At 29.5% G+C, this 16,332-nt stretch overlaps 1 protein-coding gene across 3 annotated transcripts in view; it reads left to right on the forward strand.

Moving 5' to 3' along the window:
* dysf (neuronal PAS domain protein dysfusion) overlaps positions 1 to 16,332 on the forward strand; it is a 138,894-nt gene that overhangs the window by 59,484 nt on the left and 63,078 nt on the right. For 2 of the 3 annotated variants that reach the window (XM_071181282.2, XM_043038796.3), the window contains one exon: positions 10,908 to 11,089. In XM_071181282.2, the coding sequence (XP_071037383.1) occupies positions 10,908 to 11,089 (182 nt within the window). Of the gene's footprint in view, positions 1 to 3,267; positions 3,394 to 10,907; positions 11,090 to 16,332 lie in introns of those variants that run through there. The other variant, XM_043038795.3, reaches the window with a different exon arrangement.

Below are 16,332 nucleotides of genomic sequence, written 5' to 3' on the forward strand. Positions count from 1 at the left end.
CTAAGAAAACGGAGATTAAAACAATGATCTCTGAAGGGGGCCAGAGGAAACATCTGCTTTTCTGTCCTCATTAAAAGTTCGAAACATCCGCTCAAGTAGATCAGCTGTCCAAACATCTATTTTTGGTTAAGAAATGAAAGCTTCTTTTTACTTTCTTTATTACTTTCCCCCTTTTTCATCCCCTTTCTATATCGAAAGGTACCACCTGGATATCCAATAAGTCACCAATAACCTATAAGTATCTTACTCGATGACGACAAATCACCTGCCATCTTTGAGAATCCCGTGATTTTGATTGGTTTCTTACGAATGAAGGGAAGGTTATTTTATACGTTCGGTTGATTCAAAATATTCTGTCTTTGTTTTCTCATTACTTCTTACTCACTTTTATTGACTCTCTTTTATTTGAGGTAAATAAAATATCTTTTACTAAAACTATATTGGTTTCTCTTCAAAATAGATTTCTAGAAATTAGGTTTAATTTTACGAGCGTCATAAAATTTGATTTAAATACGCATTATACAGGGTGTTTCATAATTACCGCTATTAATGCGTGTTTTTAGAACCCTTGTCGAAAACAATGTTATAATAGTAAAAAACACTTGAGGTCAAAAATTAATATTCAAGCCAGGGGCAAGCATGTAACAATTAAACATGTAACAACTTATAAAATCTGACGAATCATAATTGATTAAGGTAGGAGACGAAAAACCTCAAAAACAATGTTTGATTGCATGAAACTTGGCAATGTTTCTGATGCAACTTTCTCTCTATTTCCTCTAGAGACAAAACACGTTTTAATGTTTTTAGCCCCAGCTTCCTCGGTAGTGATAACATTAGATTTCGGTACTGTTTATTTTTTCCTCTTTTAAATATTTATTTGAGACCTTTAAAGCATATGCATTTTCACTTCATTTTTGACAAGAATTCTGAAAATATAGCATAGTCATTACAGAATATCCTGTATGATAAGATTGAATTGGCTTATTTTTCTCGACTGAGTTATATTCTCTCTGATTGCATTAAACTAGATGGCTAGACTTGTTCTATTTAAACTAATGTACTATTTAATGAAAAGACACGATTTAATTTTTGCTGGTTGACTCTTCTTTCAATGTTAATGCGTGGGCAAATTTGGCACTGATACTTTCTGTAATAAGTACAATCAATTTAGTTTTCCCAACTTTTATAATTGTAAAGCATTTACCTCATCAAAATTTTTTTAAAGATAACATAGACTGCAAATTATGTCGTGGCTTGAACATGCACTGTAAAAAGCATGGCATTATAACTCTCTACTGTTGTTGATCAATCCAAAAAAAAAAAATTGGAGAAAAGACACTTTATTTCAATTTAACTCAAAATTGAGCTTTCGTATACAATTTAAAAGGTCTAATTTAATTCGAAATTTTCATAATGGGGAAAGCTTACATCTGACACTCGCTCATTCACATTGAACGAGAATTATTTTCACTTCCGAAAATACTAATGTTGGCGAGCTTTAAATATCGTATATAGATTTTTTATAGTTGAATACAAGTTAGCGTGAGCCTTCCAATGAGGAGAACCGGGTTCGAATAATAGTGATGACGGATCGATATGAATTCTGCTTCGGGCTAGCACCGACCACAGTGCTGACGTAAAATATCCTGTGGTAGACGGATCATGTGTTAGAGTCCCCTTGCCGTCAGTCTAACCATGGGAAATTTTCGTGGTTTTGTTCTCCATGCAACGCAAAAAGTCTGGGCAAATTTCTCCCAATACTTAATCCTGGATTGGGTTCAAAATTACAAAGTTACGGAATCGAACATTAGCAGTCGTAAACTTAAAAAATTGGGTCAGCTGTTCAATGACGGTTATAAAATCAAATCAAAACACAAGATAATGTTAAAATATGCATGTATGTTTTTAGTTGGGTAATAAGGAGAATGATATTTTAATTTTTAAACTTCTGTGAACTATACTGAGATTTTGTCTTGTATAATTTCAATCCCTTTCTGTTCTGTTAAGCCTATTTCGACTTCATCTTAATACTCTCTCCGTGCTATGCGCATATTTGATTTACAAATTAATTTTATTTTAAGAATTAGTGTATAGATGGATTTTCTAAATTAATGATTATAAAAAAACTCTCACTGTAAAGAAAAGGGTTACAGTTGCCAACATTTTTGGTGTTGATGTAAACAAACATTTTTTACAAGGCATGCACTCCCATTTTTTATTCATTTTTTCACTGCTATAGTTTTATTTATTAATTGATTCGTTTTATGTTTGTTTGTTTGATTACTGACAACGCATATTTTCATGAGCATTAGATTCAATTTATGGCTTCATTGCAAAAGCATTTCGTTTAAGAACAAGCACATTTTTAGTAACATTCGCAAAAATTCTTTAAGACAATTGTTATTTTGTCAATTTCATGTAATTTTTTACCCAATAACTTCAGTTCTATGCTAAAAATGTACTTAGTTATCCTCAAAATTAAAAATGATGGCAACTACGCACCAAAATTTTTTACAGTGTATTTTATATTGTATCGTAAAAGCTAACGTTATCAATGTATATCTTACTGTAATTATGAATTTTAGTGCTAGTAAATACATTAAAAAAAATGGTGTTGCTGCCACGTTATACCAAGTAGGATAAAAGAACGTTCTTGATGAAATGAAACACTTAGTTGAGCACCACTTTGGTGCAAAATAGTTGCCTCTTTTTTCGGTGTTAAGATACACGAACATTTTTTAGTGTATTCTGAAATCTTGAATAATAAGCTAGCTAATTTTTTCCCTCCGATATAGAGTTTTAAACAGTCGTGCTACATAACTACAACTCTTAACTGATACTGAATAACTGTATCGTTCTTAATTTGAGTTTCAAATTCCAGTTACCTCATAACAGTTTTTGTTATCACATTTAATGAGCAGCAAGTTGTAAAGCATTTACCTCCTCGTAATTTTCTCTTAAAAGCTAGCGTAGATGGTAGAATATGCTACTGCACGAACATGTTTTCCGAAAATATGTTATGTTTGAGTAAATACGAGAGAGCACGAAGTTTTGACCACGACTTTATTCAGCAGATTAGAAAATTGTATTCACTTTATGTCGCTAATCCCGTATCTTCTTTGGCTTTTATTGATTCAGCACACAAAATTATGCCTTTTAATTTAGGATCCTAATTCTGCACAATGGCAATCATATACCACACCTGTTCCACTATTGGATTCAGAAGAAAATTTAATTTGTTTTTGTATTTACTCTCTTACATTCGATGATGATTGTGCAATTGAAAATTGCTGTTTCGGATGTTTAGTTCAATCTTTACAAAATTTTGCGGTTGCGTGCATTAGAAATGAAAGTAAAACAACGTATATTTGGAAAGTATAATGTATGCTAGTGAGTAATTAATTTTTTCATATTTTATGAAGCATATTAATTCTTAGAGGTTTCTTACATTATGAGTTTTCTTTCTTCGTATTCAGGTATAAAAAAAAAGTAATTTATATCCTTATATTTTGAAAGTAAGATGTATGCTTTTTATGATATATTTATTGTAGTCTAAGAGGAAAAAAATATACTCGAAATAAAACAAAATTTTTTTAAAGTTAACAAAGAAAAAAAAAAGCTTTATATAGAATTAGAAATTAAAAGATCATACAGAACTAGAATACAGTACACTCTCGATTATCCGTGCGGGGATTATTCGGTTTGCGGATTATCCGTGCTCATTCCGGAGTCGTACAAAAAATTTAAAAAGAAAAAGTTTCAAAATTTAAAAAATTTGATTCATGAAGTTATAACACTACCAAATCTTTGGAAAGCAATATTCGTTATTGGATTGCAGTATATGGAATATCAGCAGCACAATCAAAGGTAAAATCGTCTATGTTATCACGATCATGGAAAAAGATCATACCGCTTGATGAATAACCTTCTTCAGATATTCAAGAAGAATATAATACCAGTATTCTCGAACAAGCAAAAGAAATCTAAAATTTCGAAATTCCTGATGAAGAAAAATTAAAAGATAGGTTTCAAAGTGATGCATGTGAGCCTGTCTTCCAGTATTTGACAGATGAAGCCATCGTTATGTTGTTAAATCAAATAGTGATGATAGTAACAGATACAGAAGATGTAATAAATGAGGGAAATACAATTTCTGCTGCTCTACAATCTGTTGAAACTTTATTAGATTATATAGGAGTATTTGATTACGGTAACTTAACTACGGTTCGTAAAATATGTGTCAATATGCGGCGTATTACAAATTTTTTTAAAAGGAAAATTCTTAGTTTGATGTTATACGGGATGCAAATGAAAGTAATTTTTATATTTTTTGTACTGATATGGATTTTTTCTTTAATAAAAAGAAGTTTTCGCATTATCCGTGTTTTTCGATTGTCCGTGTGACCTGTCCCGGTGATTAACCCGGATAATCGGGAGTGCACTGTATATATATGTTGTAATATATGTGTTATAATAAATTTTCTTGCCTTTAAAACCTTTAATTATCTCTTTTTAAATAAGAATTTGAAAGTAAATTACAATGAAAGCTTGGAATTTATGATCACGGGTGATAAAAAAAAAACTATTTTAAGTATATCGTGTTTATTTTTGAATAAATATTTTTACAAGAAAACTTAAATACTTCATTGTAAAAAAGGGTTTCCTAAAAATTGAGCAAATAAGTGTAAAAATTGCTCCGAAACCAATAATAATCAAATTTGAAAACCCCATGTATTCAAAATTTAAATAGCATGTACTCATTTTTGAGCAAAATGTTTGTGGATAGAGAAATGCTCGTTGGCTGCCAATTGCATTCGAACCAAATACCTCCTGGTTTGTATTAGGATGCTCTAACCGACACAGTTGTACACTCGACTCCAGGGCGAGTTAAAAAGTTTTATATAGTGCCTGACACATCTTGCCATACATTCTATTCGTTTAAAAGTTTTTAATATATAGCGAAATAAGTAAAAAGTTTAATTAAAATTACAGATATTCTGACAAAGCTATTGGGACCATACTTTTCAAATCGCAACCCTTTGTACCATTGAAATTAGAAATTAGTATTTCATGATGCGTCGTAGTGGCGTCTACTATAAAAAGCTTCCTAACTGTTCCTGGACAGGAGTGGTGATGAGAGCATCCTACTACAATCCCGAAGTTCCTTGGTTCAAATCCTGATAGCAGCCAACGAGTATCCTTCTTACACATTTCTCTTGCCACGTTGTTAAAAAATGAGAATATGCTGTTTCAATTTTCAATACATGGGATCGACAATAATTTGTTTCGGAGCTATTTTGACACAGTACTGTTCAAATTTGAGAAATCTTTTTTTATAAAGAAAGAAAAGCAATTTTTTTGCGCTAAAACTATTAGTTTATTTAAATGATTTTGTCTGGAAAAAAGAGTTATTTCAAGAATTATTTTTTTAAAGTTTCGTTTATTCTATTGCAATTATTATTATTGGAACAATTATAATGAAATACATATTCTGATTTCAGAAGGGTTTTTAATGTGGAGTAGCTGCATTTTTTTTTTTAGTATTTCTTTCAATAAATCACCGTTTTCGTTTTTAATTAATTAGCTTTTTAATCAATCAACACGCTTGGAAAAATTTTCAGCTCTTCTGGAGCGGAATAAATGATGTTACTATACTTATCAATCGAATGAACGAGAAAATACGTTTCAAAACTTTTTGCTAACATGGATTGTTTCATGTCAAATAGAAGTCTTATGATTTTCGAATTATTCACACTAATTTGAAACGTTATTTTGTCTAATATTAAAGCAAAAGAAAACTACGTAATATTTACACTTTGTTAGTATTTCAATAAGCTTTACATGTCAGGAAAAAAAAATATTACTTTGATAGTTTTTTTGAATTGAGCAAACAATTTTTTAAATGGGGTATTTTCTGAATATTTTTGTAGCTTTCAAAATATTTAGTGGATAAATCAAAACATATTATAAAAAAAATGTTCTATTTTAGTTTTACGGTACGTATTTTAGTATTACGGCTCTATTTCAGTATTATGGTATGATAGCCTTAAAAGTAGTAGCGAAAATTTTTTTGCCTAAGTAATCTAAAAATTACTATGCAGCTTTATGCAGTTTTTTTCCACATAAAAATATGTTATATTAAAATATTCAGTCTTAACATCAACATCAGTTGTAAGGCCATCCTATAATTTGTATAATTATATTTCTTAATCAGGTGCCTCTAGCGCTTTCATATACTCTTATATTCTATTGTAATCATGTATGCAAATGACTTAAACAAGTCATTCAAAATCGATTTAGTAGAATAATATTTATAGCTATAATTTCTGCTCTACGTGATCTTCTTCCTGGGAGTTCATTTGTATAGGGTTATTTTTCTTAAATGAGAATTTGTTTTTGGATGTATTTATTTGAAAAGAGAATTTTTATTGAAGAATTGCTTAACATGAGGTATATTTTTATGTGCCAATTAAATTCAAACTTTTTTCGTAGCAAAAGCAGTATTGAAACACTTGTAGTGAGTTTCACATTTGAATTATGCTGGAATTAAACACATTTCTGTTTTTTCCCCTTCTTTTTTTAAAAATTTATTCATAACGTTTCATTTGAAATGAGTTCTACAATTATAACGGGATACTCTGTCTGATTTCAAGAAAATTTTTATTGTTTCGTACACATCTTCGTATCTCTTTAGAAAATATTATTTTTTGACTTTCATCATAACACAGAGGTAAAAGATATAATTTTCTATGAAGTAATTTTAAAGAGTTATTTGTTGAGATACTTGAATTAGACTGTTACGAGACATTTTAGTGATTTTTTTTTTGTTGGTGTGTGTGTGTGTGTCGTCGCATGTTGCATTTTGTCAGTACGTCACACGTAATCCAATTTCAAGACTAATTATTTCCCCTCTAATGAATGATACAATCATAATGAGGTTCCGAGAAGATTTTTAACACGCTGCTTAGCATTTTTTCCTCATTTCTTTCAATAAATAACCATTTTAATATTTCATCAATACGGGAAAGCAAAAAGTAAGATTTACACTTATTTGAAATAGTTGTAGAGGGTTATATGTTTGAATTATTCTAAAAAATTCAAGATATTTTTGTGATTCCTTTTTATAAATACTAGAACAGTATGCTTGCATACAAATTTTCATCAGGAATGAATGGTACAATTATATATAATCTGTTTTCGGAAAGATTTTTAACACTTAGTATCTGCTTAGCATTTTTTTCCCTCATTTCTTCCAATAAATAACCATTTTCGTATTACTTTTCCCTCATTTATCTCATTAAATCACCATTTCGTATTTAATCAATAAGTGAAGGTAAAAAAATAAGGCATATACTTATTTGAAATATTTGAGGAAAGCTACATATTTGAATTATACCCGAATTCAAGACATTTCTGTGAATGAATATTAGAAATGTATACTGCGAGCAATTTTTCACCAGTAACGAATGATACAATTTTAATGAGACACATAATTTGATTTGGAGACAATTTTTATTGCAGGGTATTTACTTAGCACATCTTCCTTCCTCCCTTTAAATTACCATTTTTATATTTCATCATTACGCTTTTTATTTCTATTAACCGGGTACAATTTATGTACTGCAAACACGAAACCCAGCTGGCCCCGGGTGGAGGGAAGCTCTTCACAATCTATTGCATACTTAATGAAGAGATACCTGGTAGTATTTTCAAATAGATAGTTGTTCAGCTGCAAGCTGAGAACTCATGGAAGAGAGATAAGAGAGCATCAGTTATGCAAATGAAAACGATCTAGCCGTTAACTCACAACGGTAGGGTTCCAAGAAGAGGAAAGTTCTGTTCTTTTTACAATTGGAATTAGAACACTAAGTGAAAATTTGAGATGAAATTGATTTATTTTTTCTTGTGCGACATGACTATGCGTTGTGCAGAGGACAGGAAAACTTTTGATACATTATAACTCTTGACTGGGGACTCAACTAAAACATGTTTTAGCCATGAAGAACAATTAAACATCATTTGTAAGAATCTAACCGTATTTTAACGGGAATCAATTCGATTTTAATTGGATTTTAATATTTGAAAATTTGAGATGGAATGCATTCATTATCTTTTATGACAACATGAGCATATATAGGCTCTATAAAGACTAATGAAAAATGTTTAATAAATTTATTTTAAAAATCACTTTAGTCTATGGAAAGTTACTTGATAATAACATATTTTAGTCAGAAAAAAAACATTTAAACATTATTCATAGTCATATAATAGCATTTTAATAGTTCGATTTCAATTGGATTTGGAGTTTAAGTGAAAATTTAAGAGAAAATGCATTCATAACTTACTGTGACAACATAAGCATATATATGTCTTTTAAAGATACCTGTAAATGTTTGATACATTTATTATAATAATCAGTCTTGGCGTCTTGTCTGTAGTAAGTGATCCAATAACAATGTGTTTCAATTATAAGGATAATTTAGATGCCATTTCGGAAAGATAACAGTATTTTAATTAATGGAATTGCTTTAGTTAAAAGTTATGGAAAGAATTTTTTTGTCGAATTTTTATGTAGAAAAAATAAAAACGAATGTAAAAATAAAAGTACGATACTAACCCCTATTCATGTGTCAAATTGCCATGTTTCTTTGAAGGAAAAAAAATGACATACTAAGTAGTAATATTTTTATTACTTTAAATATTTCACCCCTTTTATCAACTAAACATGATTATTATTACAAATTATTTCGCTACATAATTTATTCATGTCTTAATAGGAGCATTTTGGTTATGAAGAATTACTATTGTTTTTTTCTTTCAACTTTGTGATTAAATCATTTGAAAAAGGACTTAAGTCTTAATTTTATAATTATAAAGTTGCACATTGGAAGTAGCATTCAATATGTAAAGCATTATTTAAAAAGTGTATATATGTATTTTTTTTTTTTTCAAGTTAGGAAAAGGAAAAAGTAACGGACAAAGAAAAAAATGTAAGGAGGAAAAAAAGAAAAAAAAAAAACGCAAAGAATATTACAGCAAAAAATAATTATTATTGACTCTCCATTTTTAAGTTTAAACGTCATTTTGACAGTTAACTAAAGGTTTAGGGTAAAAATTTGTGCTCTTCATATTATAAAACTGCAAGAATCAGAAAATTGAAAGAATATCAATTAGTAAATCATTCTTCATGAAATGTGTATGCGAAAAATGAAGCTGAGAATTGAAGTTAAAAATAATAAAAAAAAAAATTCTCTTTTTAATTTAAAAAGAAAAAAATTCAAATACTCGATTAAAAAAAATAAGGCTAAAATTTATTCTTTAAATGTTAGCTCGCTCAAGAGTAGGATTTAATAAGTAAACCATTGAACTTAATTATTTTTTCTAAAAAATAAATGATAAAAACAACAATGTTTTGAGAAAAGATAAAGATAAACATTATCATTATCATTATTCTTACTACATTAATATTTATTTCACCAAACCTTTATCATTGAGTTTGCAATTGTCTCTAATTCTTGTGTTACAAAATTTATATGCAAAAGTTGTATTAATTATTAATTTTGAATTATCTGGTATATTCCAATTTTCAGTCGCATATTTAAATAATTATTGCGCATTATGTAAGGAAAATAATATTGATGTGATTGCTTTAAGGGCGTGTATGATAGCGTGGGTGTTGCTATATATCAGAAGCAATGGTCAAGTTTTTGTCCACAGAAAAAGAATTAAAAAATAAATAAATAAAAAATCCAGAAGAAAAGCTTTTTTTCGTCGATTTTCAATGAAGGGTGGAACAAGCCGGGGTGTTACTGATAGTCGGCGATTTTAATTTGTTGACTAAGGAAGAAATTCTAAACTGGTATTTCAGGTACGCTTTTCAAAAGGCTGTGTTGGAATAAAGATAAAAATAGTTTCAAAGAAGATGAAGGATAATAGTAATTAAAATTAACAATCCAGAGCGTCTTTTCACGGTTTGAAGAAGTTCTAACAAAGCATCATTTTTATCTTCTTCTCTCTTTTACATGTTTCAAAGTTCGTTTTATTCCTTGTGAGAAAAGATATAATGTATGCATATATATATATTTACGCAAACAAATCATTACTTTTTCGATTCATTCGCGTTTTAGCTATTTATAAATAACTTTTGAATCGCTTGCTTTTGTTAAGCATTGAAAACCTGATAAAATAAGTGCAGTTTTCATTTTTTTTCTTCAAATTATGTGATTTTTGATTTGAAAATAACTTATGCACAATTGGAATATTTTATAAAAGTAAAGTAAAGAAAGTCTTGCCGCCAGCCTTTTACAAACATTTCAATTCATTCATTCAATTTCAATTCAGACATTTGGAATTTTTTCAGATGAATTAAAAATGCCTTTAAAATATAATAAAAATGTGTTTATCAAACTAAAATGCCGTTCAAATATTATATAAGCACAAAAAAGGAGTGAAGTTTGTGTTTTACTAACTTTCGCTGACATCGCGAAGGGGTGTAAGCAGTGCTTACGTATGACACTAAAATCTAAAATCCCCTTTTTTTAACTTAAAAGAAAAAAAAATTTACAACAAATAAATTAAAAACAGAAAAAAAAGTCATACGGAAAATTAAAATCATGCGCATTAAAAGTTTCGTTCTAATTCGAATTGACTTATTTATTGTAAGTGTGTTTATCACAATTTGATATTATTGCTGGATAACAGCACTGGTTAAAAAAAAAGTAAATTAAGATAAAATTAATTTAGAAAGTACTTTCCAAAAAATGACGAATTCATTTAGCATAATAATATTTCGCTGGCCATTTTTTTGGGCTCTTCTTAAATATATGAACCTATGTAAACTGAAAAAATGTTATTTTAACTAAGAGGGAAAAATCTTAAACTGTATCTTTTTCCTTTTTTGGCAGTTTCGATGCGAACAAATCGACGAAAGGAGCGTCGAAGTTGCGCCGAGACCTCATCAATGCCGAGATCGCCAATCTGCGAGATTTGCTACCGCTGCCTTCCTCCACCAGACAGCGGTTATCTCAACTACAACTCATGGCACTCATCTGTGTTTACGTTCGAAAAGCCAATTACTTCCAGCATGGTGAGTGCTTTTCTTTTTAAACACTGAAAAATCTACTCTTTATTAATCTAATTCAAATTATTTAAATTCTGATGTATTCTTCCACAAATAGAATTTTAAATAAATTAATCGCATTCGTTTTTCAATCAGTTCCTTACTCCTCTTTGCACAAATTATTGCACCAGCAAAAATTTTCGGTCAAAATTTTTGCACTTTATGGTGATGAGATGACATTTCTGGTTAAAAAAAAAAAGAGAGAGAGAAAGAAATATATTTCTGGTTGATAAGATCAAAATATTCGGTATTTAAACCATTCACTTGGTAATTTTTCTGTTCATATGAAAACGATTTACCAGAAATACTGGTTTTCAAAATTATAGAACTTATTACCACACATTTAGTAAAAAAAAAAAATACAAAACTGAAAAGTAAATTTAATTGAATAAATGGTTTTTATGCTACGCTCTAAGGTATCATGATAAAATTAGCACATTTTTCCTCATTTACCAAATTTTAATACACGTCATGAAATACTATTTTATTGTTAATTTTGCTAAAATCATTACCAAAGTTCTGCAATAAAAATTATCGAGCTTTTTGGTGTTCCCATAGAGACGGAAACATCGTAAAATTTACGATATTCTGGTAGTTTTGATGATATTTTTTTTCTCAGTGTTTGTACATTTGTTAGCAAATTCTACAATTTGATTTTCAAATTCCAATTCTTACATTAAGTTAGAAATTAAAATATTTTGAATTTCATGTTTTTATTTTGACTTTTATTTCAATTTCATTATTATTAACAAGTACGGATAATTCATTCATTTACCTAAAACAAATAGGCAATAAAAATTGTACTTGTTTAGCAATATTGTAAACGTATAGTAATCTACATTAAAAATCGGCAAAATAAGTTTTTACTTAGAAACGAAACAGAATTTAAAAAAATTAAGGGCAATAGAAAGGTGTGGCTATAATTGAGTCTAAAAAAATCAATATAATAACTCAACTACAAACAACATGATCCGACTTACGTGGATTTTTTAAAAAACATTTTGAAATCATTGAATTAATGTAATATAACATTTATTTAACGAAAGAATGTCCTTGGAATTAAGTATAATAGTAGTAATGTACTGCATTATAACATTACAAACCATTTCTCATGACCTCTTCAGAGCACTCTTCTTTAGTAAAATTTATCACTGATTTGTTATTGTTTTTGAAAAAAGTTTGTAAATTTAGAGTAGCAAGTTCGCAGCATCAGTTTCTTAACTAAAGTAAATTTTCTATAAATACTACAAAATCTTTGAGATCTTAGTTTAAAAATATCTATCCTTTATCAATTGTGTTATCTAGTTTTTGAACAAAAGTATTTATTGATTCCCGAATCAGGCACACCCTATGTGCCTTCTATTTGTCCACAAGTCTGTTTATCCTGGATCATATTATATTCACTTATGATATATATCTGATTATCAGTAGCAAGGGTGTCTGATTCTTGGGATGATCAGTGCACGATTTTTAGAGGTACTATATTGGGCGTTGCACGCTTTTCCGTTTTATTTCCTGAACAGCTGCCTCATAACAGATCACGATTACGTGAAAACATTTGTCCCAGATCAAGAGTGAAAATTACACTCTCTCACATAATGTGTTGCCATGTATGGAAAGTTTAATTTTATAATATAGTACGCATCCTCAGATTATCATTAATCTTTTCCTTACATAAACTTTTTTTCAATCATTTTTTTTTTATATTTAGCTTGCAAATTAAAAACACAGATTGCGTGCTAAGACTTATCTAACGATTGCAGATGAACATCGAATTCTTACAACCAATGCGCAGCCTCCTAGGGTATAATTCATAACAACTGAATTTTGGATTCGACTATCGGTTTTCTTTTGTTTTCCTGAACTTGACTTTAAAATATTAAATCTAGCTTCATAAAAACTATTTTACTGAAATTAGCTCTCATTATTTGTACTGCACGTGAGGGCCTTGGGAAATATAATGATAAGGCACACTTTTTCAGAAGAGAACATTTTTTTCATCAAACTCTTCCCAAGTATTGTTTTACAGTTACAAAATTTTTAAACACCCGGGATTTCCAATATATAACAGCACATTACATACAATAACATCGGTTAGCCTACATGGAAAATGTAGCTTTTCTACAAAAAATGCTCTCCTTATAAATTTATAAATGCGTCTTATCATCATATTGCATTAAGCTTTTCATGCAATAGAATATAGAGGAAATCTTCCTCATTTTATAATACAGCAATTATAAATTAATCGATAATCTGTTTATCACTTAAGAATGTTTGATGTCAAAATTGTAAATAGTGCAGAACACACTGTAAAAAATTCCAGATCAAATTACGACACTTAGGGTGCCGGTACTTTTTACTGTTAAACGGTTTTTATTGTAAAATTGTACGGAACAAAAAATTTGATTAACCGAAATTTTTCCTGTATTTACTGTACAATCTCTGAATCAATTAAATAAAATAAATATTACGGTTTAAAATTATACGGTAAAAATGAATTTTATGGTAAAAGGGATTTTACGAAAGCTGCACTCAGGGTCCGAGAACTTTTTACCATAATTTTATACAGTATTTCTGCAATGCAAAAGGATGTGTACAGTAACATATCAGCCATCAACCACAGTTCGTACTCGAACCTTGGATCACCTGAGCAAGAGAGAGGACTAAATTCTATTTTTCAGCCATTGCAATCTTGTTTTAACAACTTATTGTTTTTTATTATTTAATGTTATTTTTTTATAAAAATAACAGTACTAACATAACAAAAAATTAGTATTTGATAGGTTAAGACTTCAAAGAGAAAAGACGAAAAAAAAAACTATTTAATATTTTTATAAGTTAAGGCAATGCGTATCTGTTAAAATCTCATTTATTTAAAAAAAAAAGCGTGATAGTAAAAATTAGTTTATAGAAAAATTCCTCAACCATCCCAATTTTGTAAGATAACTATCCCAATTTGAAATGTATTTTTAATTTCCGATTACTTCAATTTCAATATTAATTTATGTAGGGTAAATTTTTTAAAATTTTCAATTCTTACTCATTATGTATACATACTCGGAAATAAAAGTTTCGCAATGGTTTAATTTCTTTTGACATTGTAAGCGTAATGATATTTAAACTAAAGATCATTTAATAGCAATCAATCACCAAATTCATTTATTCCTATATATAATTTAGAAATCGAATAATAATAAAAAAACATGTATACGTAATTCCTCTAATTTAAGCTATCAAAGACGAGCAACTCTTCCACACAAAAAAATACATCCGCAATCCTTTCATTTACATTCCAATGCTCAGACATTTGTAGAGGCGATACGCCATTTGTAAGGGCGTAATAGATCGTGGTTTTTATCAGATAAGTCTGTCACCGGACAACAGTGGGGAGAGACTGTACACTCGTCAGTAGCTGCCCCATGCATAGAACCGCAAACCACTGGGCTGCTCCCCTCACGATCCAACACATAAAAAAATTAACCCACCCCAGCACAAAAAAACCCTTATAAATGCCCCCGACGCAGCTGCCCCGATGGTCACGAAAACCACTTTGTAGCACCATCGCATAATGATACATTCTCTTCGGCTACAATCGAAAAACTCTTCCTTCAGCAGATAATAGCATAACAAAAATAAAACATGCCTCTGATCACCTGTGTATATGTGATCGACTGTTGCGCGTTTTTGGGGCGCATCGTCTATCAATTAAGTGAGATAAAGTTAGCCAACCGTGGGAAGATAGAAAAAATTGCTTTCGAAAAGATCCATTTTGTTTGTTTGGAAACTTGTGTTGCGGGGGGGATAGCAAAACTCAATCCCCATTTGGCAGCTAATTGTGCGCCTTACCTTCAGATACAGTTCCTGACGGGTAATGATCGCCAATTTTAAATTGCCGAAAATCGATGGAATATTTGTTGCGGCAAGCAATTTCTGGAAATCCATTTTTCATAAACTTGTTTATCTTCGGTCATCCCATAGCGTTTTCGGGCAAGAGACGGTGGCTTTGGAAGGTTGTAATTAGTTGGAAGCTTTAACCGTAATCCTTTTAGTGCTTAAGGTTAAAAGTTACTTGGCATTTTTCGGGGGCCCAATTATGTAAAAACTGTAAAAGAACCAACCCCCTATCGTACAAAGTTAGGGAAACCGAAGAGGTAATTTCGGTGAGGTTAATCAGCCACTAAATCAAATGTTACATATTATTAGATTGAAATAGGGTGATAGTTTCAAGCCAAAAGATAATCTACATCACATAGGAGCTGTGAAATTTCTGCATTTAGTAACTTAGTCAACTATACTGCAAGTTTTTCAGACAAATAATATTACATGGTTCTTATAAATTGGCATAGATTATTTATCAATATTATTTATGGAAATTTATAATTGTTATAAAATTATATAAAGGTAATAATTTATAGATAAAAGGCCATTACTTACTGCAAAAGGTTAAAAGTTTGTTCAGCTTTTTTCGGGGACTCAATTATGTAGTGTCCATATAAGCAACAGGTAGCTCTACCAAATAATTTTAAGTAAAGGAAATTAAAGAGACAATTTTCGTTTGGGTAATCAGTTCCTAAATCGAATAAATGTTGTATGTTGTTAGATAGTCGTAGAATGATACTTCCAAACCAAAAGAGAATCTACAATTTAGAACTGCAGTAAAGTTTCCTTCTTTTACTAAAACGTAGTCAACTATTAATTTACTACTACATCAGCTTTTTCATTAAACTAGCGTTATGTAGTTGTTATAAATTGGCATGCATTATTTGTCAATATTATCCATGAAACTGACAATAAATTGCAATTACATTGCTATTGGTGTACTTCTCTTTGTAAAATGATTATTAAAAAAGTTTATATTTTACTATTTAGAGCTATCTTTGTAATGAAGCTTCAGTAGCATAACTTTATGAATGCATTGGTTTAAAATTGAAATATTTTCAATTTCATGTTTTTTATTTTGTTTTTTATTTCAATTTCATTATTATTAAAAAGTACAGATAAATCATTGATTTACCCAAAACAAATATGCAATAAAAATTGTACTTGTTTAACAATATTGTAAACTTATAGTAATCTATATTAAAATACTGTAACAACAAAAACCTTCATCTCTTATTTAAAAGCAGTTTTTGACATTAAAAGTAAGCCCTTTAGATTGGAATAAAAGCTATTTTTATATTTATTTATCGGTAGTTTTTATGTTCTTGTTT

The sequence above is a fragment of the Parasteatoda tepidariorum genome, chromosome 3 (assembly GCF_982258835.1).
Source record: "Parasteatoda tepidariorum strain Cologne lab strain chromosome 3, Ptep-v5.0, whole genome shotgun sequence".
NCBI classification, from domain to species: Eukaryota; Metazoa; Arthropoda; class Arachnida; order Araneae; family Theridiidae; genus Parasteatoda; species Parasteatoda tepidariorum.